This window comes from Saccopteryx bilineata, chromosome 3, assembly GCF_036850765.1.
Source record: "Saccopteryx bilineata isolate mSacBil1 chromosome 3, mSacBil1_pri_phased_curated, whole genome shotgun sequence".
Lineage (NCBI taxonomy): Eukaryota > Metazoa > Chordata > Mammalia > Chiroptera > Emballonuridae > Saccopteryx > Saccopteryx bilineata.
In genome coordinates, this window is record NC_089492.1 from 150,936,798 (window position 1) to 150,963,013 (window position 26,216).

Below are 26,216 nucleotides of genomic sequence, written 5' to 3' on the forward strand. Positions count from 1 at the left end.
TATGTACCCTGATTTATTAATGTCATCCCATTACCATTAATAAAAATTTATTTTAAAAAAAAATTAAAAAAAAAAAAAAGAAACCCCAGGCTTGCGTGGCCAAGGTACATATGGGGAATTGATGGTTCTTGCTCCTCCCCCACTTCTTTTTTGTGCTTTCTCTCTCAAAATAAATTTTAAAAAGTTTTTTAAAATGCACACAATTTTACATAAAAATCAGAATTTTTTTCTGTCTTATAAATGCTCACTGAGCTGAGGATCATTCCATAAATAATGAAATTCATAGCTTTGTGGGATGAATGGTCAGTTGTGTTACATTTATAGAATAGGCTAATCCAATTTATTTATTTATTTATTTATTTGCTTACTTACTTATTTTTATTTTAGTGAGAGGAAGGGAGGCAAAGAGACAGATTCTAGCATGCACCCCAACTGGGATCCACCCAGCTGCCCATCTGGGGCCCTTGTTCCATTGCAACAGGAGCCATTTATAGCGCCTGAGGCAGAGGCCATGGAGCCATCCTCAGTCCCACCCGGGGGCCAACTTGCTCTAATCAAGCCCTGGCAGGAGGGGAGGGGAGAGGGAAATGGAGAGAGGGGAGGGGAGGGGTGGAAAAGCAGATGCTCCTAACCGGGAATTGAACCCGAGACTTCCACATGCAGGGCCAACACTCTATCTCTGAGCCAATTGGCCAGGGCCGGATATACAAATTTAAATTAATATTTCCCAGCACGAATATGTTTTTAGAAGAATCTTTCCTATTTAGAGGTAATACTGTTTTGTTTCTTAACATTTGTACTGAGGTGTAATTGGAATGGGAAAACCTGCCCCTATTTAATGTATATTCTCTGATGGGTCTGAACCGAGTCCAGTACCTGGTGAACGAATGAGAGAGGATGTGAGGAAGGGGACATGCTCACCTCCCACTGTGCTGACAGCTCCCCAGCAGGCACAAGGCAGGGCTGTGGGCGCCCAGGCTGTGAAATGCCTCCATGACCTCCTGCAGCGAGGGGCACCACATGCACCCGTCTTCACCTGTCAGGACAAAGGAAGGCAGGGTTAGAAAGTGCAGGGGAGGGCAGGGTGTGCTCCTGCCATGGGAGGGGCTGGGAGAGACAACCCTGGACAAAGGGGACCAGTCTCTATATTCCATGGCACAGGTATCATCGCCTGGAGAGATAAAGTACCCAGTGGTTTTTAGACACTCATGGGAGCTTTGGGAACCTGGGCTTTCATTCTCTGATCTTCAAGTTATGGTCACCATGATCTGCAAGGGCCCAAGGGCAATGGCGTCTAGACTGTCTCTGTCTGCTCAGAGCTGAGCCAGCTGACCAGGCCTGAACCACAGGCCTCAAAACTGCAAGACTGAGAAAACAGCTGCCACAGTGCCCAGGCCCTCTGCCACAGAGGGCCATCATCCTTGCTGCAACGTCCAGTGTCCCAGGCCCACCCTCCTCGTGGGTCTTCTCAGCAAGTTCAGGCTGTGGGCACCATCTTCCCTTGACCAGTTTATAAAACCTGAGTGATAATCTGACCACATCAACAAAGGTGAAAACCTTATCTACTCAGGGCTTTTACTTTCGTGAGACTATTTAAAGATGTTTTCAGAAACAGGAGAACAGAAAAATAAAAACTGTGTGGGCTGGGTATGTTTCCTAAAGATGAAATACCACAATGTTCTCTCTGCATGTAACACCCCCACCCCATGCCCATCACAGATGCAGTGGAGGAAAAGGGAAGGAAGGAAGGAAGGAAGGAAGGAAGGAAGGAAGGAAGGAAGGAAGGAAGGAAGGAAATCTTAAACAAACCTGACCAAGTAGTGCACAGCTAAGAGGGAAATTGAAAACAAGTCACAAAATAAGCTAGCAGTGTCAGAACACAAGTGCAGAATTTGACAGTGAATGAGGCCTTGGGCCAAAATCCTGGATGCGGGGCTAGGGGGCATTAGCAGTTTGTGCTCAAAACTTTAGTCATTGGAGGACATGTGCTCTTACTAAAGGCCCACCTCACTACACCACGGTGTGTGCTAGGTGCTAAGGATATCAGGTGACACGGTAGAGACCTTGATCTCAGGGAGCCCACAGTCTAGGAGGGAGAGGAGCCAGGCAGATAAATGAACACAAAAGTAAGTTCATGCAGAAACCAAAGCAAGTAAAAAGTATGGCGCCTGCTCAGGGGAGAAGAAATCAAATGGTGAGAGAGGAGGGCAAGGCACATGGCACAGTTAACAGGAAAGGAAGCACACGCCCTGCAAAGGGACAGAAATGACAAAGACAGAGAGGCACATCCAGACACCAAGGCAAGGGATCAAATAGCCTAAACTCATTGCGAAGTTTCGGCCACAGTCCAGCCCAGCTACAGAGCCAGAAGCCAATGGAGCGGCGGGCAGGCAGAGGGACTCTGAGCCCCATCCAAGGACACTGCTTCAGTGGCATCAAGTGTCTCCCTCTTCGGAAATGTATATGGGTCCAGGCTCACCCAACAAGTAATTAGATTCTTGGAGGAGGAAAAACTTTCCTTGTTTGTTTTTTTTCCCTCTCAGGCAACTTAACAAGTAAAAGAACGGTAATGATACCCCTTGTTCGCTTCACAAAGGAGCCGGGAAGAATGAAGTCTGCACAACACAATGCAACTCTGCTGGAGAGAGAGCTGTTTACCAGGGCCCTTGGGGACCATGCACGTATGTGCATGCATGTGTGGGTGGTCGATAAACTTTCCAGGGAGGGGAAGATGTGTATGGAAAGAGAATCAAGCTAGGACAAAGCCCTGGGAGGCCCAGCTGGGCTGGAACATCCTGCCAGGAGTGTCAGACCCCAAAGGGCGCTATGCGGGGGCCCATACCCTCCCCCCTGTGGCTTCTGCTGCTTTAGCCGCCCTCCCCACCCCGCCAGCAACCTGGCATTGTCCTCTGCCCCTGCTCCTACCTAGTAGTGATACAGTGCAGCTTCACCCAGGCTGATGAAGCACTTTCAGAGAAACAGGCCTGAGATGCCCTCATCACAGCCCCAGAAGTTGGCTGAGTGACATCAGGCACCAGAGAGCCCATAATTAACATGGCCTATAAGTGGGCCATGCGCTCAGCCTTTCCTGAGCACTGTCCTGAGGGAGGGTTCTGGGGAACAGACGTAGGAAAGCCCGGCATGGAGCTGCCAGCTCCTTCTCCCTCAGCTTCTCCACGCCCACCACAGTCATCTGAGGTGATTCCCCAGGGGACTGAGCTGTGCCTCTTCTGCCAGTGCTAACAGCCCACACAGCCGGGCTCTGTTTAGAGGCTGAGGGTCTGGAAGCGTCTCTTTTGGTGGCTCTCCTGGGATGGAACCAATGCTTCAAAGGAAGGCAGGGGAAGAAAGAATCAGATCTAAAATAAGAGTGACTTTTCCATCTGTGCCTGAGAAGAAGCTGTTACTTCACATAACAGCACTTTCTCCTGGCACTGTTTACAGGGAATGGGAAAACCACACACACTTCAAGACCTCTGGGGTGGGGGGGGCAACACCACATCCACCTTAAAGGGGGCTGTTTCCTAAAGGCGATGGATCTACCAATCTGTCAGCCTGAGCCCCAATCCTAAGTGGAGTGTGGGCCCTCCACATAGAGGGGAGGCTTAGAAACCTACTGTGTCTTATTCTCCTAACACAACCTCTCTCAGCACTTTCCTATCTAAATGTAAACTTGTTTAAATATCACTGATTTAGCCTTAGTCATTTAAAGTTTCTGTTCACTCAACAAAAGGTGAACACAAGCTGCTGCTCTAAATGCTGGGGGCAGCGGAGAACGAGAGAGAGGTGCCAGTCCCATGGAGCTGATGAATTGGCATGGAGATGACACATGGCAAGTAAACACACATGATGCCAGGTGCCACAATGGTGTGGCAGCAAGGTGGCAAGAGTTACAGGGGCAATGTTACAGATAGAAGGAAGAGCCTGCAGGGACCTGAGGCCAGGCCAGAGGGCACTTCCTCCCTTCAGGTCCGGCAGGGAGTCCGGGGTGCTGAGGTGAGGGCAAGGCCCAGGGTCTGGGTGGGCTGCCTTGCAGACCGGGGCAATGACACAGGGCAAAGACAGCAGCAGGTTGTGTAGGGAGGGAGACGTTACCAACAGGGATCCCTTATGTGCTGAAAAAGACAAAATCTTATCAAGTCCATATTTTTTAAATGCACACATTAGCCCACAGGGCACAGTGAGTAAGCTCCCATCAACCATGATAGGGGTGCTGGCTCTTAAAGGGAGCGCGTTGCTCACTCATTGTTAGAAGGAGCTTTGTTTTCTCAACCCTGACAGTGCTTCTTGCAGTAGAGAACTGGTGCCTAGCAGGGCCTTGACAAGCTCTGCCCCACTCTGTTCCTGGCCTTAGCCCCACTGACTCCTCCAGACCTGCTCTACTCACCTTTTTTTTTTTTTTTCCACAGGGACAGAGAGAGGGATAGATAAAAACGGAGAGAGTTGAGAGGCATCAATCATTAGTTTTTCGTTGCAACACCTTAGTTGTTCATTGATTGCTTTCTCCTATGTGCCTTGATAGCGGGCCTTCAGCAGATCGAGTAACCCCTTGCTCGAGCCAGGGACCTTGGGTCCAAGCTGGTGAGCTTTGTTCAAACCAGATGAGCCCGCGCTCAAGCTGGCGACCTTGGGGTCTCTAACCTGGGTCCTCTGCATCTCAGTCTGATGCTCTATCCACTGCACCACCTGGACAGGCTCTTCTCACCTTCTTTTGGAAACTTCTTTTTGTTTCTTGACTGCTGTGCAACCCACCCAGTGGGCCTCTTCATTTTCCCTTTTTTTCCTCCTATTACCCCTGATGAACTGGTGGGGAGAGAGACAATGCACAAGACAAAATAAGTACACATGATGCCAGCTGACATAATGGCGTGGCAGCAAGTTGGCCAGGGTGACGGGTGATGTAAAAGACAGAAGGAAGGCCTCCCTTTGGTGCCCCCAGACCTCTGCCTGCCTTGTGTAACCTGATCTGCACTTGTCCCCATATATACCCAAATATCTACCCACTATACACACACACTACATACACCCCATCCGCACACACAGAGGTCTGTTTATTCATGGGAGGGAGGGTATGCAAGGAGCAGGAGATGCCATCCCCAGGCCACCTCTCCTTTCTTTTCTCTCTGTAACTCATACTACTACCTGGTGTCACCTAACACGGCTGAGCACTCCAGGCCGCCATGGTGTGTAGGACAGATTTGCATTGTGCCAAACTACTGAACCACTTGTATCAGCAGGAATAGGTTCAGCTACAAATGACAAAAAGACCAAAATCAAAACAAAATTCCAACTGGGCTTAAATAGGCTAGATTATAATTCTCTTTGATGAAAAAGAAGTCCAGGCCTGACCTGTGGTGGCGCAGTGGATAAAGCATCGACCTGGAAATGCTGAGGTCGCCGGTTCGAAACCCTGGGCTTGCCTGGTCAAGGCACATATGGGAGTTGATACTTCCAGCTCCTCCCCCCTTCTCTCTCTCTGTCTCTCTCTCCTCTGTCTCTCTCCTCTCTAAAAATGAATAAATAAATTTTTAAAAAATTTTAAAAAAAATTAAAAAAAAAAAAAAAAGAAGTCCAGAGTTGGGTGGGCCACACTCGTGCAGGGGCCTGACTGAGCTGTAGGAACCTGGGTGCCCACCTTCCGCTCTGCCATTCTCAGCATATGCTTCTCCTTCTCAAGGTCACCTCATGGTCCAGGATAGTTGCAAGAGGCCCAGTTACTACATCTCAACTCCAGGCAACCACTTCCTCCCCTTGCCACCTCATTGTACACGCTTGGGTGGTTGTTAAGGAGGCGGAGTCCCCTCAGTGTGACTTAGGAAGGCAGTCGCACATCACCATCCCAAGTTTAGAGAGCAAGAGTTTGAGACACTTAACCAAAGAGCTTCCTAGTGATGTCCCTGAAGTATGGCTCACCGGGTTCTCTCTCACTTTGGATTTCTGAACTAAGACTTTCAAATATTATCTCTGGAATAAAAAGAAACAGAAGACATCAAATGCTGGGAAGGATGTGGAGCAACAGGACTTTCATTCATTGCTGGTGGGAAGGCAAAATGGTGCAGCCACTTTTGAACACAGGCTGGCAGTCCTCACAAAACTAATCATAGGCTCACCATAGAACCCAGCAATGTGCTCCTCAGTAATTTCCCCAAGTTAGTTGAAAACACACACCCACACAAAAAGCTGCACATGAATATTTACACAACTCTATTTATAATTGTCAAAACCAGGAAGCAACCAAGGTGTCCTTCAGTAGGTGATGGATAAATACAGGGGGTCTTCAGGTTACGACACAGTTCTGCTCCTATGACAATGATGTAACCTGAATTTTGGTGTAAGTTGAAACACACGCTAGCCTAACACAAACAGAACACTTGCCCTTTTAACAGTCCAAAACAGAGTAGATAAGCGTACTGAGGGACACCAACTCCCTTACTCATATGCCACTTTATTGTGTATTCTTCCGCTGCGTGCAACCAATCTAGTTCACCCACTTAGTCCATAAGTACAACGCTAATGGCATAAGCCGAAACATTCACGTCTCAATTTTTAAAAGTTTTTATGGGAGTGAGCATCATAAACTTGAAACATCGTTGTTTAGATTGTTATAACCCAAGGACCCCTGTACACTGGTTCATCCAGGCAATGAAGTATTATTGACAAAGAAATTCAGGCCATGAAAAAACATGGGAAAATCTCTAATGCACATTACTAAGTAAAAAAAGGCCTCTGAAAAGGTTATATACTGTGTGACTCCAACTGTATGCCATCTGGAAAAGGAGAAAGCATAGGGACAGAAGTCTGTAGATGCAGGGGTGGAGGGGTGGGGGAGCCCGGGCAGGGGAGTGCAGGGGACTTGTAGGGCAGTGAAACTGCTCTGTATGAAACTCCAATGGTGGAGAGATGTTATCACGCATTAATATTAAAACCCATAAACTATACAACACAAAGAGTGAGTCCTAATTTAAACAACAAATTTCAGTTAATAATGTTTCATGAATGGCTCACCAATCCTAATAGAGATATCACATTAATGTGAGCTCTTACTAATAGAAACTGTGGAATGGGGAGCACATGGGAACTGTCTGTACTTTATTAATTTTCCAGAAAGTTTAAAACTGCTCTAAAATCTAACAACAACAAAGAATTCTTTAAAAAAAAACCAGCCTGACCAGGCGGTGGCGCAGTGGATAGAGCGTCGAACTGGGATGCGGAGGACCCAGGTTTGAGAGCCCGAGGTCGCCAGCTTGGACCCAAGGTCGCTGGCTCGAGCAATGGGTCACTTGGACTGCTGTAGTCCCACGGTCAAGGCACATATGAGAAAGCAATCAATGAACAACTAAGGTGTCACCACGAAAAACTGATGATTGATGCTTCTCATCTCTCTCTGTTCCTGTCTGTCTGTCCCTATCTATCCCTCTCTCTGACTCCGTCTCTGTAAAAAAAACAAAAAGAAGAAACAGAGTTTCTACACCCAGCACCTTGGACAGCCATCCGGCACCTAAGGGACTGGGGTGTGTGGGAGCAGGGCGTGTGCTCTATTCTAGACCAAGGGCTCAGCTGAGAACAGATGCAATGGGTCTCAGACTTGTCTGCATATTTTGGAATCACTTTGGGAGCAGCTTCAGAAATGGCTGCCACCTGTGTCTTCCCCTCAGTGACTGTGGCTAATTAACTTGGGGTGTGGCTTGAAAATTTCCAAATGGTTCTAATTGCAGCCAAGTTCCGAACGCTGCGCTAAGGAAAGTGTGGCCCTTGCTCCAAAGCAGCACTCCGCAGCCCAGCCTCCACCCCACCCCCACCCTCAGCCCTCTCCTTGCACAGCGGGCCAGGGGTTCTCAGCTCCTGCTGTTTACTGGAACCACAGGGAGGTGTTAGAATGCCCACCATCTGGCTGTACTCTAGACACTCCTCCAGGGCAGGACTCTGGCCTCTATACTTTGTGAAGTTCAGCAACAGCTAAACACTGTGGTGGTTAGAGGCCATGTCCAGGGGTCACCAACACCCTCTGACCACGGTCTAAAAGACAAATAAATATGCTCAAGTCACTTATAGTTATTTCCCCCCTTTTAGATTAGACAAGATCAGGTGTGTTCAGGGTGGTATGGCCATAGATTATTCCCTCCTTTTAAAAGGTGCATTGAGAGTCATGAGTTAAAGAGGTGGGATAACCTGTCACTGCTTGGCCACTCTGCTCCACCAAGAGGTTCCCGCACTCAGCCAAGGTCCTCCTAACCTGGCTCCTGCTCAGCCTGGCTGCACAGGAGAACCACCTGGAGCTTTCATAAGTGCCGGCCAGGTACTTTTTCTAGTGTGTTACAGGGGTTAGCTCCCTGTGCCTCGGCCACACACACAGTGGCACCACACCACCTGGCTGTTCAGGTGGTGGGCAGAGTGGTGGGTCAGCAGGCGAATGTTCCAGATGCTGGCTGGGCAGGGTAAAGCACATACACCTGGCTCCATGGGGCCAGCTGACCCTGGGTCTTGACCTCAGAGGAGCAGAGAGCATGGCTGGAGCTTGGCCGGCACACACAGCTTCACAGCTGATTGACCAGTTGGGTCAGAGGAGCTGGTGGGACAAGGTGCTGATGTCCACGTTGGGCAATGCATACATTCCCCTAGACTCCTCCCCTCCTTCCATGAGCACCACCTGAGTCCTGTGTACCTGGCTCATGTTGCTGCCAGGAATTCCAGAGGAGGCGAAACAAAAACAAGCAAAGACGTGGCTCCTGTGCTCTGGAGTTTAAGCTGAATGGGAGAGACAACATGAGTCAAAGAGTTCATCGCTAACTATGACTGGTGTCACAAAGAGTACTAAAGGAGCATGAGGGTAGAGGGGAGGGAGACAAGACATAGGATCCAGGGCACAGTGCCAGGGAGGTATGACAGAGGAGGAGATGGAGTTGATGCTGGGAGGAGGGACGTGTGCAGCCAGGCAGGGGAGTGGCACATGCAAGGGCTCTGTGGCAGGAGGAAGATGGGAGGAAAAGAAGGCCAGCAAAGCTAGAGCACTGAGACCAAGAGAGAACATGAAAAAGTGAGCTGGACCAGGGTCAGGTCAAGCACACAGGAGACTGTGTGCATCACCCAAAGACTGTGCAGCTTGGGCTACCCTGCCTTATCTGTAAAATGGAAAAATAGTGCTATCTATATGCTGAATTGCTGTGGTGATTAAATGAGGTAGGCAAAGCCCTGGACTCAGGGCCTGGCACAGCTCTCTAGAAATGTCAGTTATTATTCTCAATGAAACTACTTTAATTATCACAACTGAGGATAACACATTTAAAAATGAGGATAATTACGAAGTTGAATTATTGTTATCGTTGTATTGCAACTGGAGACTTTATTTTTTTTATTTTTTTTATTTTTTTTTATTTTCTGAAGCTGGAAACGGGGAGAGACAGTCAGACAGACTCCCGCATGTGCCCGACCGGGATCCACCCCGCAAGCCCACCAGGGGTGACGCTCTGCCCACCAGGGGGCAATGCTCTGCCCCTCCGGGGCATCGCTCTGCAGCGACCAGAGCCACTCTAGCACCTGGGGCAGAGGCCAAGGAGCCATCCCCAGCGCCCGGGCCATCTTTGCTCCAATGGAGCCTTGGCTGCGGGAGGGGAAGAGAGAGACAGAGAGGAAGGAGAGGGGGGGGGGTGGAGAAGCAAATGGTCGCTTCTCCTATGTGCCCTGGCCGGGAATCGAACCCGGGTCCCCCGCGCGCCAGGCCGATGCTCTACCGCTGAGCCAACCGGCCAGGGATCAACTGGATACTTTAAAGGGATTGTTTTGAGCAACTGATGGCCCCAAAAGAGCTGGGTAATAGGGTCTCCTGGGTGGTCCTCCAAGTTTTGTCCTGTCCATCTGGGTCTACACAACCATTGGGATTAAGAGTGCAGCTGGTGACAAACCTGGGTTCCAGCCATTTCTTAGCCCTGGGGATTGCAGCACCCATCCTGTGAAGTCAGTGAGTGAAGGGCACCCAACCTCTCCACTGCTACCGCCACTGCCCAGGAGATGTGACCCACTAACAAGGCCATGTGGAAACGCAGGGGCAGCTGTCCACTCTGGGAGGCTCCAGGAGGACTGCCATGCCAGTAGGAGGCTGTCCTGACCACCATGAGAGGCACATTGGATGAAGTTTGGACAACTCCTAACAAGACAGTGAAGGGCAAAGAAGTGTCCACCAGATGTGCAGACGAAAATTTTTTTCACTGATTAAAAACTACTTGAGATAACCAAAAGAAAAACCCGACCCAACCATCTGGGATAGAAATGACAAAGCAGAACTATAGAAATAGAGAAAAGGGACAGACAGCACTTAGAGAATTGGTGAGTATCAGTTCCTTTGGGTTTTCTTTCTTTTTTCTCAGTATATGTGCTGCCGAAGCAAACACCTTCCTTTCTCTTTCTTTCCTTTCTTTCTTTTCTTTATTTCTTCCTCTCTCTCTCTTTCTTTAAGATTTTATTTATTGATTTTACAGAAAAAGGAGAGAGGGGAGGGAAGAGGGAGAAGTATCAACTCACAGTTGCTTTACTTTAGTTGTTCATTGCTTGCTTGTTGTATGTGCCTTGATTGGGCAGGCCCAGGGTTTCGAACCAGTGACCTCAGTGCTCATGCTCTAGGTCGATGCTCTATCCACTGCACCACCACAGGCCTTTTTGGGTTTTCTAATGACCTTTGTTTCATTAAAAAAGTACGTTTGTTACCTAACTGATGGGGAGCAGTGGATAGATTATTGACTAGGTTGTTGCTAAGGTCCCATGTTCAAATCCCTGAGGTCACTGGCTTGAGCATGGGCTCATCCTGTGTGAGTGCAGGCTTGCCAGCTTGAGCATGGGGTCACCAGTTTGAGTTCGGGGTTGCCAGCTTGAGCATGAGGGCAACAGGTTGAGTGAGGGATCATCAACATGATCCTAAGGTCGTTGGCTTGAGCCCAAAGGTCACTGGCTTGAAGCCCAAGGTTGCTGGCTTGAGCAAAGGGTTGTTGGTTCAGCTTAAGCCCCCTAGTCAAGGCACATGTGAGAAGTAGTCAATGTGCTGCAGCAATCAATGAACAAATAAAGTGATGCTTCTCATCTCTCTCCCTTCCTGTCTTTCTTTGAAAAAAAAAAATTATTTCAAAAGTACCTATTATGTTTTGAGTGTCAACTCTACACCAAGTGCTTCACATTTGTCATTACTGCTGACTTAGACAACAGTCCTGAGAATTCAGTGCGGTTGCTTAGGTGACAACTCTGCCAGTTTGACTACTGAGCTCCACCTGTGTAGTGATGCTGCCCTATGCTGCTGTGGGGTTCTTCCCAAGGGGATGACTGTCGGACAGTCTGTCTCTATTCCACCCACCCATCCTATGCTCTGTTACCAATCACGTATCCTGTGTTCTCAAGATAGGTCTCTGCTCAAAATTTCCATGAGCCAGCCTAGTGTTCCAATCAAAGAATGCTTTTGCTGGTCTCCAAACTCTTTGATGTGCATGTCTATAATAAAAATATTTTAATTTATACTGCCAACAAATATACATTATACACTATATAAATGTACCATGATACTAACATATGTCCATTATATAACTTAGAAAACTTGAAAAAGATGAGTTTCTATGAGCTAAGTTTCCACCTGAAAAAACTGGGTGAAAAAGAGCAAATCAAACCCAAAACAAAGCAGAAAAAAGGAAATAATAAAGATAAAAGCAGAAAACAGAAAAACTATAATAAAAATCAGTGAAACCCTGGTTCTTTGAGAAGATCAATAAAGTTGATAAACCTGTAACATAACAGATCAGGAAAAAGAGGGAAAGAGAAATTCCAATATTGGAATGAGGAAAGGGCCACCATCACTGGTCCAGCAGATGTTAAAAAGATAATAAGGGAATATTATGAAAATCTATGTCAAGAACCTTGACAACTTAGATGAGATGGACACAAACTAGATATAGACAATATAAACAGCTACATAGCTATTTAAAAAATCTGATTTGTGGCCCTGGCCACAATTGGCTCAGTGGTAGAGTGTCGGCCTGGCGTGCAGGAGTCCCGGGTTCGATTACCGGCCAGGGCACACAGGAGAAGCATCTATCTGCTTCTCCACCCCTCCCCCTCTCCTTCTTCTCTGTCTCTCTCTTCCCCTCCTGCAGCCAAAGCTCCATTGGAGCAAAAGTTGGCCCGGGCGCTGAGGATGGCTCCATGGCCTCTGCCTCAGGTGCTAGAATGGCCCTGGTTGCAACAGAGCAACGCCCTAGATGGGCAGAGCATTGCCCCCTGGTGGGCGTGCCGGGTGGATCCTGGTCACACGCATGTGGGAGTTTGTCTGACTGCCTCCTCATTTCCAACTTCAGAAAAAAAAAAAAAATCTGATTTGTAGCTAAAAATCCTCCCACAAAGAAAACTTAAACCCTAGATGGTCTCAGTGGCTACTTTTACTGAACATGTAAGGAAAAAATGGTACCAGTTCTACACAAACTTTTGCAGAAAATTGAAAAGGGGGATACTTCTCAACATATTCTATGAAGTCAGCATTTCCCTGATGCCAACATCAGGAGAAAAATATTGACTAATATCCTTCATAAATGTAAATGTAAGAGTTCTTTTTTTTTTTTTTTTTTAAATAATTTCTTTTAGAGAACGAGAGAGAGAAGTATCAACTCATTGTTTCACTCAGTTGCACCACTGATTCACTGATTGCTTCTCACATGTGCCCTGACTGAACTGGTGTCCCCAGCCTTGAACTGTGACCTTGGTGCTTCGGGTGGTGCTCTATCCACTGTGCCACTGGCCAGGACTCTAAATATAAGGGCTCTTAACAAAAATTTAGCAAATTGAATCCAATAATACATAAAAAGTTAATACAATATGACCAAGTAGGATATATTTCAAAATGCAAGGATGAATGAATATTTAAAAATCAATCAATGTAATTCAACATATTAGGAGACTAAATAAGAAAAACCATATAATTACCTCAAAATCTAACATTTGTTTTTGATAAAAATTCTCAGCAAAGTAGGAATTTGTTAAAGTTGTAGGATACAAAATCAATATACAAAAATAAATTGTATATTAAGTACACTGACAAGGAGTAATCCAAAAATAAAATTTTTAAAAACAATCCCATTTACAAGAGCATCTAAAAGAATGAAATACTTAGGAATAAATTTACAAAAGAAATACACAAATACACGACCTATACACTGAAATGTTGAAAGAAACTAAAAAAGATCTAAATTAATGTAAAGACATCCTGTGTTCATAAATTGGAAAACTTAATATTACTAAGAGGTCAATTTGCTCCAAATTGATCTATTGGCTTAGTGCAATCCAAATAAAAACTCTGGAAAGATTTTTTTGTAGAAAATGACAAGTTCATTCTTTTAATTTATATGAAAAATGCAGAAGACCTAGAGAGCCAAGACAACTTTGAAAAAGAACAAAGTTGAAGTACTTAAACTACTTGATTTCCACACGTATAAAGCTACAGTAATCAAGACAATGAGGATAAACTTATAACATATAAACCAGTGAAACAGAATAGAGTCCAAAAATAGATCCATACATATATGATCAATTGATTTCTGATAAATATAGTTCAATGTAGAAAGGATAATCTTTTCAACAAGTGGTACTAGACCAATTAGCCATATTAAAGCAATTAAACTTACTTTATACCATAAATAAGAATTAACTTGAAATGTATCACTGACCTAAATGTAAGGCTAGACATGTGGTGGCACAGTGGGTAAGTGTCGACCTGGAATGCTGAGGTTGATGGTTCTAATCTCTGGGCTTGCCCAGTCAAAGCACATACAGGAAGCAATTGCTGTGAGTTGATGCTTCGCATTTCTCCCTCCCTTTCTCTTTCTCACTCCCTCTCTCTTAAAAAAAAAATCAATAAATAAAATCTAAAAAAAAAGTTAAAAAAATATTTCTTAAAAAAATAAATGTAAGGCCCTGGAGGGTTGGCTCAGTGGTAGAGCATTGACCTGGTGTGTGGAAGTCCTGGGTTTGATTCCCAGCCAGGGCACACAGGAGCACCCATCTACTTCTCCACCCCTCCCTCTCTCCTTTCTATTTCTCTCTTCCCCTCCCACAGCCAAGGCTCCATTGGAACAAGTTGGCCCAGGCACTGAGGATGGCTCTATGACCTCCCCCTCAGGCGCTAGAATGGCTCCAGTTGCAGTGAAGCAATACCCTAGATGGGCAGAGCATCACCCCCTGGTGGGCTTGCCAGGTGGATCCCTGTAGGGCACACGTGAGAGTCTGTCTCTCTGCCTCCCCGCTTCTCACTTCAGAAAAAAAAAAAAAGTGAGGCCAAGTATAAGCTATAAAATTTGTTTTAATTATAAAAATTATAAGTTGGAAGACTAAATTAGAAATATTGTAGAAGAAAATAGGAAAAAATCTTGGTGATTCAGGTTACACAATTTTTCTTTACTGAGAGAGAGAGAGAAAGACAGACAGACAGGGACAGACAGGCAGGAAGGGAGAGAGATGAGAAGCATCACCTTGTAGTTGTGGCACCTTAGTTGTTCATTGATTGCTTCTTATACGTGCCTTGACCAGGGGGGCTGCAGCCAAGCCAGTGACCCTTTGCTCAAGTCAGTGACCTTGGGCTTCAAGCTAGTGACCATGGGATCATATCTATGATCCCACGTTCAAGCCAGTGACCCCACGCTCAAGCTAGTGAGACCACGTTCAAGCTGGATGAGCCCACTCTCAAGCCAGCGACCTCGGTGTTTCAACCTGGGTCCTCAGCATCCCAGGGCAATGCTCTATCCATAGTGCCAGTCAGGCACAAATATTTTTTAAATGTGACATTAAAAGCATAAATTATGAAATATCAATAAATTATATTTCATTAAAAAAATTTTAAAAACTGTTCTCCAAAAGACACTATTCTGTAAATAAAAAGGAATTCCACAGATTGGGAGAAAATAGTTGAAAAAACATGTATCTGACAGAATTATAACCAGAATATGTAAAGAGCTCTCACAATTCAATAAGAAAACAATGCAGGCCCTGGCCAGTTGGCTCAGTGGTAGAGCATCAGCTCAGCATGTGGAAGTCCTGGGTTTGATTCCCAGCCAGGGCACACAGGAGAAGTGCCCATCTGCTGCTCCACCCTTCCTGCTCTCCTTTCTATCTCTCTCATCCCCTCCCGCAGCCAAGGCTCCATGGGAGCAAAGTTGGCCCGGGCGCTGAGGATGGCTCCATGGCCTCTACCTTAGGTGCCAGAATGGCTCCGGTTGCAATGGAGCAACACCTCAGATGGGCCGAGCATTGTCCCCTGGTGGGCACGCCAGGTAGATTCTGGTCGGGCACATGTGGGAGTCTGTCTGTCTGCCACCCCACCCTACTTCTCACTTCGGAATAATACCAACCCCCCCCCCTAAAAAAACTCCAATGCAATAAGAAAATGGCCAAAAATACTAAACAGATACTTCAAAGATGATATACAGATGGCAAATAAGCTGATGTAAACAATATCTGTCTTTAAGAAATACTAATTAAAATGACAATGAGCCTGACCTGGTGGTGACACAGTGGATAGAGCATTAACCTGGGACGCTGAGGACCCACATTTGAGGCCCTTAGGTCACTGGCTTGAGTGCAGGCTCAACAGCTTGAGTACAGGGTTGCTGGCTTGAGTGTGAGATCACAGACATGATATCATGGTCACTGGCTTGAGCCCAAGGTTGCTGGCTTGAGCAAGGGGTCACTGGCTTGGCTGGAGCCCCCCAGTCAAGGCATATATATATGAGAAGCAATCAATGAGCAACTAACATGACACAATTATGAGCTGATGTTTCTCATATCTCTCCCTTCCTGTCTGTCTCCTCTTTCTCTTGCAAAAAAAAAAAAAAAAGAAAAAAGAAAAAGAAAAAGAAAAATGGACGATGAGCTACCACTACTTGCTTATTAAGAAGACTGATTGTACGAAGTGGTGGAAAGGATGTGGAGCAACTGAACTTCCTCCACTGCTGGTAGGAAATGATATGACCACTTTGGAAAACAGTTTGGAAATATCTTAAAAATGTAAACATACATTTACCACATGGCCCAGCCTATCCACCCTTAGATATTTACCCCAAGGGGAAAGAAGACCGATGTCCACACAAAGACTTGCATAAGAATGTTTACAGCAGCTTTATTTACTAGGTTCCAAACTGAAAACACCCAAAAATGTCTATCAACAGGGGACTGGATAAAGAAACCATGGTAATTTATAGCTGTAAAATACTACTCAGCTATAAAAAAGAATAAACTACTGATACTGTACACACAACATGGATAAATTTCAAAATAATTATGCTGAGTTTAAGAAGCCAAACAAAACATACCTACTGCCTGATTACACTTATATAAAATTCTAGAAAATGCAAACTAATCTGTAGTGATAGAAAGCAGATCAGTGTTTCCTACAGACAAAAGCAGAGGGAGATATAAATTAATTATAAAGTGCACAAGAACACTTTGGGGGTGATGGACCGGTTTATTATTATAATTTCAGGGATAGTTTTATGGGTATGTACATATATTAAGTGTATAAATTGTGCACTTTAAATGTGTACAGGTTAACATGTCAATTAGCCATCAATAAAACTGTTTTTTGAAAAGGGCTAAAATGTAAATATATATGTGTCAATGTTTTCTTTTTGCATTTGGTGGCTCATCCTACCTCCCCATTCTAGAGACCCCTGCTCTAAAATTGTTTTCTAACCTGTCCTGTGCAGCCTCTGGACTCCCCTGACATCCAGGGAGAGAACCAGAAACTCCTAGAAGGACAGCTGTCCACTGGAGATAATTTCAGATGACTGCTATATTTTCAGTGGCAAAAGAGAGGTGCTGTACACAAATCTGTAAGTATAAGAACATATATTAGGTGCCTTGTGCCTTCATTTGAAAATAACAAGAGACAGTTAATAAGGAGTATTGGGGAGAGAAAGTGGCCATGGGGACCAAGTGCGAGGGAGCTTTCTCTCTGCATTTTGCACCTTTCTCTAGTATTTATATTCCCTGCACTCTATACACAGACTACTTTAAAGAATAACAGGGGTTACCTGGCTAATGAGATTATGGTCACTTTTAGTTTTATTTATTTATTTATTTTTTCCAAACTGGAAACAGGGAGGCAGTCAGACAGACTCCCGCATGCACCCGACCGGGATCCACCCAGCATGCCCACCAGGGGGCGATGCTCTGCCCCGGATTGCTCTGTTGCATCCAGAGTCATTCTAGCGCCTGAGGCAGAGGCCACAGAGCCATCCTTAGCGCCCGGGCCATCTTTGCTCCAATGGAGCCTCGGCTGTGGGAGGGGAAGAGAGAGACAGAGAGGAAGGAGAGGGGGAGGGGTGGAGAAGCAGATGGGCGCCTCTTCTGTGTGCCCTGGCTGGGAATCAAACCTGGGACTCCTGCACGCCAGGCCAACGCTCTACCACTGAGCCAGCTGGCCAGGCTGTTTTATTCTTTTTTTTCCAAGAAGTGACCTTATAAATATTATGTGTGAGGGAGTAAAGAAGGAAGGGAGAGGAGGGGGAAGGAGAGAATGAAAGCAGGCAACGACAGAAAAGAACATTACCCACAAAACAGGGGCCTGTCCAAGACAGTCCCAAAGCCCAATGACTCCCATACTGGACCTCTGGGGACACAGGTTAAAGCATGGTGACCAAATGAGGATGAACAAAGTGCCCAAAGACACTGCTCATGAAAATGAAATGAATTTGTTTTGAAAGCTGAATTTCTCGCCCACTTATGAAATATCCAAAGAATGTACAGGCCAGGGTAATTTTATTTTTTCATACCCTTCCCCTCCTACTCAACTCCTAGAGAAGTTGCTAGAGAATGGAATGGGTAGGTAAGAATGCACAGCATTGTGCTGGAAGCTAATGGGAAAGAACCCACATGTTTTGTGCCTCTTCTGAAGTGTCCCAACCCCGCTGAGCTGTGCCTTTTCTCCAGGCTCTGTTGCTCATTCAGTGTGATGGGCACTAGGTGATTGGCCAGTCCTGCATTGGCACAGCCAAAGCATGTTTGTGAAAGAAACACGAGGTCACATCTTTCAAGCAATTAGTTGTGCAAGAATATGTTTCTTTTCAAAACCAAGTTCTGCCATTAAAGAAAGAAAAACTATTAGAGCTAATAAATGAGTCCAGCAAGGTTGTAGGATACAAGGTCAAAATACAAAAATTTGGTGTATTTCTACACTCTAGTAAGGAACAATCTGAAAAAAAGAGAAGAAAACAATTCCATTTATAATAGCCTCAAAAAGGACACAATACTAAGGAATACATTTAACAAAAAAAGTATAAGAATTGTACACTGAAAACTACAAAGTATTGTTGAAAGGAATTGAAGACATCCTAATATCTCATATTCATGAATTGAAATATTCAATATTATTAAGATGTCAATAATACCTAAAGTTATCTACAGGTTCAACACAATCATCCTCAAAACCTCAGCTGTACTGGCCCCAGACGGGGGTTACTGTGTGAATCCCGATCAGGACGCATGCGGGAGTCTGTCTCTCTATCTCCCCTCCTCCCATTTGGAAAAGAAGAAAAAAACCCCAGCTATTATTTTTGCAGAAATTGACAAGCCAATACTAAAATTCATACAGAACTACAAGGGATTCAGAGCAGATAAACAACTTTGAAAAGAGCCAAGTTGGAGGATGCACACTTCCCAATTTCAAAACTTACTACAAGCCACAGCAATCATGAATTTGGGGTGTTGGCATGAGAATAGATATATAAATCAATGTAATAGAGTTGAAAGTCCAGAAATAAACTCATAGCATCTATGGTCAATTCATTTTTAACAAGGTGCCAAGACTACTCAATGGGCAAAGAACAGTCTTTCAACAAATGGTGCTGGGACAACTGGATTTCCACATGCAAAAAATGAAGCTGGTCTCCCTATCTCACACCATATATAAAAATCAACTCAAAATGAAACAAATCCCTAAATATAGGAGCTAAAACTATAAAATTCTTAAAAGAAAACATAAAGGAAAATCTTCATGACTTTGGACTATGCAATGATATGTTATTTGATACCAAAAGCATAGACAACAATATAAAGAAACAGATATATTAGATTTTATCAAAATTAAAAATTTTTGTGCCTCAAAGGATACTATCAAAAGAGTGAAAAGACAACCCACAGAATGGAAGAAAATATTTTCAAATTACACATATTGTAAGAATCTAGTACTCAGAGTATATAAAGAACTCTTACAACTCAACAACAAAAAGACAAAAAATAAAATAAAAAAATGTGAAAAACATTGGAATAGATGTTTCCCCAAAGAAGATATACAAATGGCCAGTAAGTACATGAGCAGATGCTCAGCATCCTTAGTCATTAGAGAAATGCAAATCCAAACCACAAGGAGATACCACTTCACACCCACTGGGAAGGCTACTACCATGAGATGGATAACAACAAATGTTGATGAGGATGTAAAGAAAGTGGAACCCTCATACATTGCTAGTGGGAATATAAAATGATGTTGCCACTGCTGAAAATAGTTTGGCAGTCCTTCAAAAAGTTAAACATAGAATTACCATATGACTGAGCAATTCTACTCTTAAGTATATAGCCAAGAGAACTGAAAACAAGTGTTCCTATAACACTTGTGTGCAAATGTTCATAGTAGCATTATTCATAATAGCCAAAAAGTTGAAACAACCCAAGTGTCCATTAACTGATGGGTAAAATGTGGTATATCCATACAAGGGAATATTATTTGGCAATAAAAAGGAATAAAGTAGCCTGACCAGGCGGTGGCGCAGTGGATAGAGCGTCGGACTGGGATGCAGAGGACCAGGGTTCAAGACCCCGAGGTCGCCAGCTTGAGTGCGGGCTCATCTGGTTTGAGGAAAAGCCCACCAGCTTGAATCCAAGGTCGCTGGCTCCAGCAAGGGGTTACTCAGTCTGCTGAAGGTCCGCGGTCAAGGCACATATGAGAAAGCAATCAATGGACAACTAAGGTGTTGCAACACGCAATGAAAAACTAATGATTGATGCTTCTCATCTCTCTCCGTTCCTGTCTGTCTGTCCCTGTCTATCTCTCTCTCTGACTCACTCTCTGTCTCTGTAAAAAATAAATAAATAAAAAGGAATAAAGTACTAACATACATACTACATGGACCTTGAAAACATTATGCTAAGTAAAATGAACCAGACTCAAAGGTCACATACTGTATGATCCCACTGATATTAAATATCGAGAATGAGCAAATTTACAGAGACAGAATGACTACTAAGGGTTGCCAGGGCCGGGAGAGTGGGAAATGAGGAGTGACTGACTGCTGATGGGTATGAAGTTTTTGTCGAGGGGTGATGAAAATTAAATAGTGGTAATGGTTGCCCAACTCTGTGAATCATACTGAATTACACAATTAAAAAGGATGAATTATAATGATATGTGAATCATATCTAAATAGCAACAATTCCATCTCTACCTTGCCAAATATGAAGCCTCACTGAGTCTGCAATGGCCCGACTGTCTCCAAGGTCTGGCTCCAGATCTTTAGTCTTGCCTCCTGCACTGTCCCTTGAAGGAAGCCCCACACTCCCCACCTCCTTCTCTTTTCCTACATTCCTTGCTTCCCTTGTAACTCTCTGCACCCGAATCCTCCTCCAGGGCTGCAAACCAGAGGAGCTATAAGCTATCTACAGTAAAAAAGAGGCTGTAGGCTCTGGCCACTTGGCTTAGTGGTAGAGCATCAGCCTGGTGTGTGGATGTCCTGGGTTCAATTCCCAGTCAGGGCACACAGGAGAAGCATGAATCTGCTCCTCCCTCCCTGTCTAGTTTCTTTCTCTCCCCGATCCCCCCTCTTCTGCAGCCATGGCTCAATTGGAGCGAGTTGGCCCCAGGTATTGGGACACTGAGGATGGCACCATGAATGACCACCACCTCAGGTGCTAAGAAGAGTTTGGTTGCTGAGCAACAGAGCAATGCCCCAGATGGGCAGAATGTCACCCCCTAGTGTGGTAGCCAGTGGATCCCAGTCAGGGCACATGCAGGAGTCTATTTCTGCCTCCCCTCCTCTCACTGAATTAAAAAAAAAAAAGAAAAAAAAAAGAGGCTACAGATGGGTTTACAGTGGGAGTTTTTGCTTTTGTTTTTGAACTGAATTAGTCACCACAAGATTTCACATAAACATCTACATTGTGACTGTAGCAGCTGGCTGCCGAACTGAGAGCCATGCTCTCCTTCTGATTTCTGCTCAGGAAAAGTTGTTCCACTGAACTCACCAAGGACCAACCTCCAAGCTCACCAAGGAGCTTTTAATGGGTTATATGTGCTTCTCAATCTAGGAAAATAATCCCCACCAGACTCTATACTCCAGGGAATCTGGGCTGCACAGCGCTCAGCCCCAGTCACTTGGAGCACCCCTAAAAAACCAGTCAGCTTGAGGCTGGGGTCCCTGACCCTGCCAGAGAACCTGAACCACTCCAGCCCTCCCCTTGTTCAGGAAGCATGGTCTAGGAAGGACTGCCAGTCACCACAAACTCCAGGGAAGGACAGAAACAGACTCCCCAGTTTACAAGAGAAAGGTCAGGCAACTTGAAAACACAACTATCCCAGATGCAAATGGGAGGGTGGAGGCTGGTTCTTCCCCACGGGGCTGCACTCCCACAGATGACAAGGACCCTCCAAGCACCTCACATCTCTGACAAATCCCTGACAAATTCCAAGGAGTATGACTTCTGTTGCTATCAATCTTCGATGTGATGTACTCTTACAAATGCTTCCTGAACTGGTCTCCAAGTTGACTTTCAGGTCCACTTTTAGTAGATTCTCTCCGGGCACCTGGCTCTAGGCCAGGGGTCCCCAAACTTTTTACACAGGGGGCCAGTTCACTGTCCCTCAGACCGTTGGAGGGCCGGACTATAAAAAAAACTATGAAGAAATCCCTATGCACACTGCACATATCTTATTTTAAAGTAAAAAAACAAAATGGGAACAAATACAATATTTAAAATAAAGAACAAGTAAATTTAAATCAATAAACTGACCAGTATTTCAATGGGAACTATGCTCCTCTCAATGACCACCAATGAAAGAAGTGCCCCTTCCGGAAGTGTGGCGGGGGCTGGATAAATGGCCTCAGGGGGCCGCATGCGGCCCGCGGGCCGTAGTTTGGGGACCCCTGCTCTAGGCTCTGGAATCAGCTGTTTTATTTTTTCAATTACAGTAAAAAGCACATAGCATAAATTTTGCCATCTTAACCATTTTTAAGTGTACAGTTCAGTAGTGTGAGTACATTCACACTGTCGTACAGCCTCCACCACCACCATCTTCAGAACTTCTCATCATTCCAAACTGAAACTCTGCCCCCATTAAACACCAAATCCCCATTCCCTCCTCTCTCTGTTCCCTGGCAACTTCCATTCTACTTCCTGTCCCTATAATTTTGGCAATTCTAGGGACCTCATATAAATGAAATCATACGTCCTTTTGTGTCTGGTTTATATCACTTAGCGTGATGTCCTCAAGGTTCATCAATGTTGTAGCATGTGTCAGAGGTTCCCTCCTTTTCAAGGCTGAATAATGTTCCATTGCATGCAAATACACATTTTATTATCCTATCATCCATCAGTGGACACTTGGGTTGCTCCTGCCTTTCAGCTGTTATGAGTAATGCTGCTATCAACATGGGGTTCCAGATATCTGTTCAAGTCTCCATGTTCAGTTCTTCTGTGGACCTGGCCTTTGACTTTCTCTGAATCAGTCAAGGTTCTACCTTAGAGTGAGAAAACACTTTTGATGGCATCAAAATTACAACAGATTCCATCTGGGAAGATGAGGAGCAAAATGAACTATTAATAAAGGAATTAGGCCCTCCTCAACTTACAAAAATTCCACCTTGTGCCTGGAATTCTAGGCGTGTCTCTATTCCAATGGGAAGGAGAGAAAACCCTGGATGGGCTTTCACATGATGCATGAGAAGTGTTTTGGAGTCAAGGGAGCAGCGCTGACCTGGGAGCTCAGGAGCAGGTTCCTGGCCCCTCCTGATAAGAGGGCAATTCCAGGACAACGTGGCAAGAAGCAAAGAAGAGTGGGATGTCCCTTTGCCCCTCTGGGAGGAGACACATACCACCACCTGGGGGAGAAGGGCAGGACAAGGGAGGCCTCTGTTCCCCAAAAGGGCAGGCATGCTGCAGAGGTGGCCCAGAGGCTGCAGAAAGGGCAGCGCGGGCTGCAGGGGCAGAGGTTATGAAAAGGGAGAGGATGTCGAGGCTGGTGCTATTCAGAAAACTTCAGAGGGTTCTTAGGCGTGAGGGGAGAGGGAGGGGCAGGAGTCTGGAATGGTCTAATTTGACGGCTGGCCTTCAGCTCAGCCAACTCCTGAAGTAGGGGAGGCACAAAAGTAGAAATTTAAAGGGCTGGTGGGGCATTAATAATGCATCATGGGTCTCTAACCTTGGCCTTCAGAGCTATTGCTTTAGTGTTTCAGTGGGAGGGTGGGCAGCCTACAGCAATGTGAGCAAAGGTAGGGTGTGGACACATGTGAGTCCTTCTCACTGTCTGCTGGAAGCAGCTTTCAACTGGTTACATGATATCTTTTTCATGCCAAAGAGTCTGGGTTCAGGTACGAAATGATGACAGTCTGGGAAGGGTATAGCCATTAAAGGGAAAATCAATCACTTTTGTGAATTCTGAACTTCTTGAAGTAAAAAGATGATTTAAATGCACCCCTTAAATGTCAGGACCAAAGTACAGATGCAAGGCTCTCATTCCAGCCCAGTCCCAACTTGGGGGCTCCACTGATACTTTAGGAGCCCAGGCGGGCTGCTGGTGGAAGTATGGCTTCAGTTCCCCCACCCCCACCCCATTAACTCCAACCTAAGGAGCTTTCCTGATTTGATGTAGATGTTCAGAAAGAGCTGTCCCCTTAAATCCAAAGAACTGGGCTTCTAGACTGTTCTGGGATCCCAAGAGTTTATGAAGTCAGCCTGGATGTAGCAATGGTGACATGTATCTGAGGCCAGATCAAGGTGCCACAAAGCCTGTTGGCTCAGCTTTTTACTAATGCCAGAGCCAAAGCCAGAGATGGCCCGATGTCTCCATATCCTGGTGATGCAACATCCCCACCGGCACCTCTCCAGCATGCTGAGCTCCAGGGGGACTGGAGCTGTGTACTATATAGGCTCTAAAGCTTGGATGCTGAGGGTGAAAGCCTCCACCCCGCACCCTAGTAACTGACCAGACTGACGAAAGAGTCCATCCACACTGAGATCCCACAGGAGACCAAAGGCTCCCGAAGAAGTTTCTGGAGGCCATGTCAGCAGCTAAGAGGAAGGAAAACAAGTTAGCTGGGTCATCCCTATATAATAACAGTAGTAAACCTTTACTGCCCCATATGAAATAAATTCCATTTAATCCTCCCAAGTCCACGTGGTACAAGGACATTGTCGTTATTGCCATTTTATGGAGGAGGAAACCAAACTCAGAAGGGTCAGGCGACTTTCCCAGGGTCACACAGCTAGTAGGTCACAAGCTAGGACTCATTGCCAGGTCTACATGACTTCAAACCCCATACTCAGTTCACCTTCCTGTGAGAGATTCTTGTCCTCCTGCCCCTGACTCCCTGTGGTCATGGCTGTGCCCTTCCCAGGCAGGGGCCAGTTAGGAAAGAGAAAGAGCTTGAACATCAGCTGGACAATGACAGGTCAGCCCCTCTTTGTGATCCCCCATCATTTCCAGTTCAGTGCCTTAACTTACTGTCATCTGACACCACTGGCTTTGGGAGGCCCTTGGTACTGAGTGCAGATCCTCAAATACCCTGGGGTGGGTGGGGGAGTAGGTCCTACCTGAAAAACTCACTGGGACCCTTACTTGAAGGCTCTTTGAGTCTAAGGCAGGGGTCCCCAAACTATGGCCCACGGGCCGCATGCGGCCCCCTGAGGCCATTTATCCGTCCCCTGCTGCATTTCCAGAAGGGGCAACTCTTTCATTGGTGGTCAGTGAGAGGAGCACATTGACCATCTCATTAGCCAAAAGCAGGCCCATAGTTCCCATTGAAATACTGGTCAGTTTGTTGATTTAAATTTACTTGTTCTTTATTTTAAATATTGTATTTGTTCCCGTTTTGTTTTTTTACTTTAAAATAAGATATGTGCAGTGTGCATAGGGATTTGTTCATAGTTTTTTTTTATAGTCTGGCCCTCCAACGGTTTGAGGGACAGTGAACCGGACCCCTGTGTAAAAAGTTTGGGGTCCCCTGGTCTAAGGGTTGAAAGTAACAAAATTCTGCCACCCTAATAATGCTGTATTTGCATATTGATTTTAAGCTGTTTATTAAGAAGCAAAAGACTCAGAAAGAACCTTTGACACCCCCCCCCCCCAATTGCCTTTCCTACCCAACAGATTCACACAGAGAACCTGCTTCAGAAAGGGAATTTTAGGATGCTGCCTTAGCCTACTTTGAATTGAGAGTAGTAAACAAGAAAGCTCAGGCAGGTGTAAATCACCCCTTCTCACTTCTGACATCTAATACCCAGTGCTCCTCCTTTTCCTCCTTTGTCCAAAATGTCTCATATACCCCAATGTCACTTCAGTATCTTGGGAATTTCCATGCCTATGTGGATTCCCTGTGCACATGAACCAAAACTTTGATATTCTCTTGTTAATCTGTCTCTGTTACCATGATTATTAGCCCAGCCAGAAGAACTTAGAAGGTGGGAGAAAAGTATTAATATATTTTAGCCCCCACAGGGTCATAAGCTGGGGATTTGGGCTACGAGTGTGACATGGAGATAGGTGATCGATGGGACAGCACTCTCACCAACAGTGCCATCCAGTCTGGGGACACACCGACCAGACCAGGCCATGCTGCCCATGAACTCCTCATCCAGGAAGAGGTGAGAAAAGGATGCTATGGTAGATGCTCTGGGTATAGCCCCTTTCGGCACAGAGATTCCACCCCAGGGGCTTGGTGCTGTTGCTGGCTGTGGGCCCTGAGTCAGCCCCCTCTCTGGACATTAACCTTGGATGGAGGGAGTGCCTCACCCAAGGTCACAGCCCCTCTCCATGTGCAGTGTTTGTCTGATAATCGGCTTATGCTACGGCCCAAAGGCCTGGACCTCTTGCTTTCATTAGGACAACTCTACAGGGTTACCCAAGTTCCAAATTCTTCTGACTGACCTCTCTTGCATTTGCTTTGCCTCTGCCCAGGCCTGCTGCTCTCCTTCCCTCCCAGAGGTGGCTGCTGGGA

The 26,216-nt window shown here is 45.6% G+C and overlaps 1 protein-coding gene across 1 annotated transcript in view; it reads right to left on the minus strand.

Moving 5' to 3' along the window:
- Window positions 1-26,216, minus strand: part of FAM178B (family with sequence similarity 178 member B) — a 104,300-nt gene that overhangs the window by 56,464 nt on the left and 21,620 nt on the right. Inside the window, exons 7-8 of the mRNA XM_066264841.1 lie at window positions 24,207-24,291; window positions 922-1,036 (exon numbers count right to left, since the gene is read on the minus strand). Of these exons, the coding sequence (XP_066120938.1) occupies window positions 922-1,036; window positions 24,207-24,291 (200 nt within the window). The remainder of the gene's footprint in view (window positions 1-921; window positions 1,037-24,206; window positions 24,292-26,216) is intronic.